The sequence below is a fragment of the Pagrus major genome, chromosome 4 (assembly GCF_040436345.1).
Source record: "Pagrus major chromosome 4, Pma_NU_1.0".
Lineage (NCBI taxonomy): Eukaryota > Metazoa > Chordata > Actinopteri > Spariformes > Sparidae > Pagrus > Pagrus major.
Genome location: NC_133218.1, coordinates 36,875,220 through 36,881,219, shown reverse-complemented (window position 1 = coordinate 36,881,219; position 6,000 = coordinate 36,875,220). Strand labels below are relative to the sequence as shown.

Sequence of the window (6,000 nt, the reverse complement as noted above, 5' to 3'; positions counted from 1 at the left end):
GTGGAGAAAAAGGGCCAAACATGAACTGCTGGATTAAATATGTTGATCAAGGTTTCAGCCTAGAAGAGTTAACTTCTTCTTCTTCGTATGTATTAGTTCACTGTAAATATATACACTTTTTCAAATATGAACAACATCATTAGGAATGCAAGCGATTATATTCATCAATGGTTAACCTGTTGATTATTTTCTCAATTAACTGATTAGTTTTTTGGTCTTTGTGAACAAGAAACCAGAAAATATTCACATTTAAGAAGCTGGAACCAGAGAATTTGGACTTTTTTTTTTTCTTTACTCAGACTGATTCATCGATTACTAAATAATATCAGATGAATATCCAAATACCTGACGACCAGCACTGAGGTGACTGTTTATTATTCACCTTGTTCACCAGCTGGTCTCTGGTTGTGTCTGTCTGCTGCTTTTGGGCTGCAGCTGGACAACAGGAAGTGTCTTCCTGCTTCAGTAATGATTTCAAAACAAACAAACAAACAAACAAGGTGTTCTGTAATCAGTTTATTGGCAAAATGAAATATAATGAATGTTGTGAGTACACACTTACTAATCCAGCTAGCTACCAGAAGTCTGTCTAGTTATGAACAAACGTACCGTTTGTCGTCTTAGAAACTATTATAAAGGTTAATGGATGTGTTTCATACAGACTGTACACAGAAGAAAACAGGAAGGTGGATTTGTACATTATAAAAACAACAACAACAACATCGTGGCTGAAAGTTTAAAATTGTTCATAAATGAATTTCAAAAATGATTTTTCTGTATAAACAAATTTCCACGATGAATCTCCCCGAAAATATTTATTCTGCTCCAAAATAATCTGTTCTGTCGTTTTTACTCAGAATTTAAAGTTCATGTATTTTTCAAAAGTGGTTAAAAAACTTTTCACTCGTTGTTTTAGCTCAAAGTGGGCAGAATATCAAATTTTTAAAAAGTTTGTGCTTGTCATCACAGACAGTTGTAAACTGGGAGCGATACTTTAATAAAACAAGTATCGTAACCGTTCCTCTTTAGTACCTCATTATTTCTGTTATTACCAGAACAAAATCCCGACGATTAAAAAGAAAAGAAACAAAGAAAACGTTTAAAAAGGAGAGACCAGCTGCTAAAGTAAAAACACTGGCAGTATTTTTTTTTTGGATTCAAATTCACACAAATAATGAAAATTATATACAAAGTACTAAAAACATCTCACAACAACTCAAAACGCTGGTGTATAAAAATTAAAAAAAGAGCCACACACGGTGGGTTTTCCAGTTGTCCAAATCTCCCCAACATTTGTCAGCTTCTGTCTTTACACACAATAAACATGATTTCTCTTCAGATTTTTTAGGGAAAATAAAACTATGAAGCGATAATTTACAGAGAAACCTGGCGACGCAGTAATCCGAGCCCGAGAGCGTCTACTTCTACCTCGAATTTCACTCTCTCCTCTCCTCATCCATCATTCCTCGAAAACATTTCAGGGTCGCTCTCTGATGCAAAACGTCTCTAAAGTGCTCCAAAGAAAACTGGACCGACATAAAATAAAAACAGATGGAGGTGCCTCGAAAAGTAGAAGAAGAAGAAGAAGAATCTAATAAAATATAAAAGAAAACACATTATTTTACATTTGGACAAAATGTTTCACCGAACACAGGGTGGAATAAAGAAAATGCCTCGTTCGACCGCTTCCTCTCGCTCGTCTCAGTACTTCGGCACTTTGGTGTAATCCTCCGTGTGAATGTTCCTGCACAGGCAGATGGACAAGATCATCCCCAGCAGCTGTGAAACAAAACACACAGCGGTCAAACATTTTGTGACTTCAAAACATTTTTAATTGTTTTCCATCTTCCCTGCAGTCTGAAGTGTTTCACGTCACTCACAGAGTATTTAATTATGATCTCAAGACTTTTTAAAACTACATTTTAATTCAACTGACGAGTAAAAAAGTACAAAAATGTTTAAAAAAAGATGATTAAAGTTGTCAGTTAATAGTTTTATTTCCATTTTCTGTCTTTAAAGCTGCTATAAGGAACTTTTCTGTTGATTCTGACGCCCCCTGTGGACAAAAGTGGTACGAGCTCCACCGCCTGCAATAAAGTGATTTGAATTATGGATTATTGTTATTTGGCGTCATCGCACGCCGCCTTCACAACATCACAAGACTGATGTCGACCTATCAGAGCACATCACGCACGGCAGACGCAGCGAGACGAAACAAAGACGTAAAAGACGTAAACAGACAGAGAGGGAGGCTGTTAGCTTTGACCACAAATGTCCTTCAGAGGGAGACTTTTTACTCTGATACTCTGAGTACATTTCAGAGCCTGTACTCTATTACTTTTACTGGAGTGAAGAAGTTGAATCAGTACTTCTACTTTTACCAGAGTCTGTTTTTACACAAGTATCTGAGCTTCTCCTGGAGGAAACACTGTGTGGACTTTGACACCTCTGCCTATAAACACATTAGTCTTACATTATGTCATTTTGTTGCTTATGGTTTGAATTAGAGTGAAAAATAAATAATTTGCATTTTTCTGGAAACCCCTCAAGGACCTCTGGGGGTCCTGAGACCCCACTTTGTTCTGCATTATCAGCACTAAGTGCCCTCGGTGTCGTTCAAAGTGGCGTGTTTCTGAATGCTGCTCGTACCTCGATCAGAGCCACGCCGAGGCAGATACCGAGGACGACCCCGATGTTGGTGAGCAGCCAGCTCTCCACGCTGGCAGCACAGCCCTGCAGACAAACAGAGGAGTGAATACAGATCACAGCTACGGGGCAGAAAACAGGCGACAAGGACAGAAAACTCTGTTTACCACGTCGTAGACGGGCCAGTCGGGGGTCTGAGCCTCGCAGAAGCCGCTGTCGGAGAAGTTTCCGGTGGCCAGCGAGATGTTCTGGCAGGAGCAGGGGAACAGCAGCTGGGAGCTGTTGACGATCACCATGTTACCGCTCCAGTCGAGGCGGCCGGTCCAGCCGCAGCACTCCATCTGCAGAAACAGACGGGACGATCAAACACGCTTCATCAGCAAAACCCGCCATCCCGCCCCCCCACCGGCCGCACAGTGAGGTGCGTCTTTACGTTCACTGCAGTTACATGAAAGCAGTTTGTATTTTGGACGGATCAGATTTAAACAGCATGAATCTGACCTCAGATCAGAGCGTCTCACTCACATTCCTCTGGATGAAGTCCCAGGCCTGCTCCGTGGTCGAGTTGCTGCCGGGGTAGTTGTCCAGAACTTTAGTGACGATCTTGGACATCTCCTCGTTCAACTGGAGCAAAACAGATCAAATATAAGTCTTGTGATGCAAAAAATACAAGTTAACATGTTTCTGTCGCGTCGGCTGAAATTGTTTCAACTTGAGCTAAAAAAATGCATTTTTTATTTGTTTCTTTTCTTTTTTATTTTCTTGTTTGATGACAGAATAAAACCAAAGCATTTTTTCCGACAGCTGTAGGACTGCAGCTCATGAATGTACAGAGACGATGAACATGAACGAGACGGTCTGGAGGAAAACGGCTTCAGTTCTGAGCTGTTAGCATTCACACAGAGAGTTGGAAACATTTATTCCAACGAGAATAAACATAGAAACTATCAGATTACGTGTACGCATGGTTATTTAATGCTAATATTTTCCTATTGAACAGATTATCGAAGGTTTACATCACTGATCTCAATTCAGATCATTTCGGATCGGACGAGTCTCTTCAGATTGAAGCAGTTTTAATCTGATTATTAGTGGAATATTAGGCTCCATGTGAACACAGCGAGTGACAAACAAATGAACGTTTTTTATTTTTTGCAGAGACTTCGATGAGAGGACCGATTATTACCGAATTATCTTAGCATGAAGACCGGAAACGAGCCTGGTTCTGTTCAAAGGCAACAAGATCAACCAGCACCTCTAAATCTCAGCATGTTCAGTCTTGTTTAACGGTTTTCTCCAATTTCCTGTCTTTATGCTAAGCTAAGCTAACCGGTGCTGCCTCTAGCTTGTTATATGAGAGTGGTGCTGATGTTCTCAGTTAAATCAGCCAAGAAAGCGAATAATCGTTTACTCTAAAAAGTCAAACTGCTCCTTTAAGTTTTTTAAGCTCCTCTCTGTTGGTTGACACAGAGGGGATCTGCTGGATATTTACCAACACTAATGTTTTTTTTATTTCTATCAGCGCCGTGTTTCACTGCGTTTCAGAATAATTCTGTTTCATGACTCCGGTATGTCTGCTGGCAGGAGTCACACATTCCTGCGGTGAAGACTTTGGCAGCCGGATCTGTAAAATCTGAATTTGTAGGAAAACCACAACGTTGCGAATAAAAGCACCTGAACAGGCTGAACGGATCCAGACGCAGGAAATCACCAAGTAACTGTCACTAAATCTTCTCCGAGAGCCTCGAACCTGCAGACTGAGGCTCTCAAGGTCTCCACGGGAAAACAGATACTCTTTGAGAGCTGGAGAGCTTCAGTCCGACAGCTTCCAACGAATGTCCAGATCCAATAAACAGATCTGTCTGCACTCTGACGAGCCGAACTCCTCTTTTTTATTCTTCTCAGATGATTTAAACCAGGACACCTGGATCAGTGAGGACACCTCGGGACATTTTCTTCATGGTTGTGCTTTTAGGAATTCAGAGGAAGCTGCCTGTAATCTGATAAACTGCCTCCAGTGATGTCACTCAGTGGCTAATTTGCACTGTGAGTAATGTAGGCAGCAGGTTCACCCAAAAAATGTAAATCCAGTCATTATCTCCTCCACTGAAAAGATGTTATTTACACACTAGCAGCGTTGCCAGATGGGAAACGTTAAACTATCGTACCAGAGGCTTAAAATTATCGTGTTTTGGGGAAAATGATCATTTACGAGTCAGAACCACCAGAACAAAGAGGCATAAATGAAAAACTGCAGCATGGAAACAACTCAAACTGAACGCAGCATACCTCAACACAAAGCTCAAGCTTCACCTTCCAGTCGCTTCAGTCTGAGGTCATGTTTTGTGATTCTGATCGTGTCAGGATGTAAATTAAAACGAGACAGCGTGGACTAAAACCAACTGCTAATGTCAGCATCACAAAATGGTTGAATTATTGTGATATTGGCCTATTAATCGTACAATCGTACAGAGTCAGAGAATTATTGTACAAATACAATAAATACTGAACATTTGGAAAATCTGCACCCGAGACAGTCGAGCTGACGCACGTTAGCTCAGCAGCTCCAGTGAAGACTTCAGCTTTAAAAAGTCTGTAAACGTCTTTTTAAATGAGTTTTTGACAGTGAAGTTTAACAGATGTAGTTGAATCCAGTTAATCACTTTAATGTCAGTCGTTTGGTGAGTTTGTTTAGATTTTCCTTATTAATAAGATTGAAGCCGGATTTGTCAAAGCTTTCAGGAAAACCTGTGTTTCACGGCTGTAATTAGACATTGGATGTTGACATAAACGCTACTTCTGAGCTGGAAACTGTAAGTACTGCTCCTCGTGTGCCGTAAACACAGCACAACATCTCAGGACACGTGTTGTGAATCGGAGTTAATTGCGGCAGCGTTCGTTTAAACATGCAGCCGTCTGCATTTACCCCGAACAGGGAACAGAAACTGCCCTGAGTGTTTAAATAGTACGAGTGGTGTGAAGTAAAATTAACTCATTTACACACAGAGAGGACTCACTTTTACACAAACCTGTCACACTACATGCACAGAAGCAACACTGTTTGTGGAGATTCAAGTGACGAGTCTCCTCGTGTGTGTTTTATTGAAGTCAGAGCGATCAGGGACGAGAACAGGAAACAGTCTCAGTGTTTTGAGGTCGTCAGTTTCACCGAAAACCTCTCAGATTTGACTGAATCGTTGTGTTGCTGCTCTGAGATGAGACAAAGCTGCACGACGAGGTTAAAGAATCACTGACAGATATTATGATTGTAATATAAAACATACACAATCTTCTTTTCCGCTGACAAAAAATATTAAAACCCTGAGGATGTGACATTTGTTGGGGTCAAACAGA

At 40.7% G+C, this 6,000-nt stretch overlaps 1 protein-coding gene across 1 annotated transcript in view; it reads right to left on the bottom strand.

Annotated features, from left to right (window-relative positions):
• Nucleotides 1-501: 501 nt before the first annotated feature.
• The window catches only part of LOC140995253 (CD82 antigen-like), a 29,575-nt gene continuing 24,076 nt past the window's right edge, over nucleotides 502-6,000 (bottom strand). Inside the window, exons 6-9 of the mRNA XM_073465229.1 lie at nucleotides 3,172-3,270; nucleotides 2,814-2,987; nucleotides 2,650-2,733; nucleotides 502-1,779 (exon numbers count right to left, since the gene is read on the bottom strand). Coding sequence (XP_073321330.1) covers nucleotides 1,702-1,779; nucleotides 2,650-2,733; nucleotides 2,814-2,987; nucleotides 3,172-3,270 — 435 coding nt within the window. The 3' untranslated portion in view covers nucleotides 502-1,701. The remainder of the gene's footprint in view (nucleotides 1,780-2,649; nucleotides 2,734-2,813; nucleotides 2,988-3,171; nucleotides 3,271-6,000) is intronic.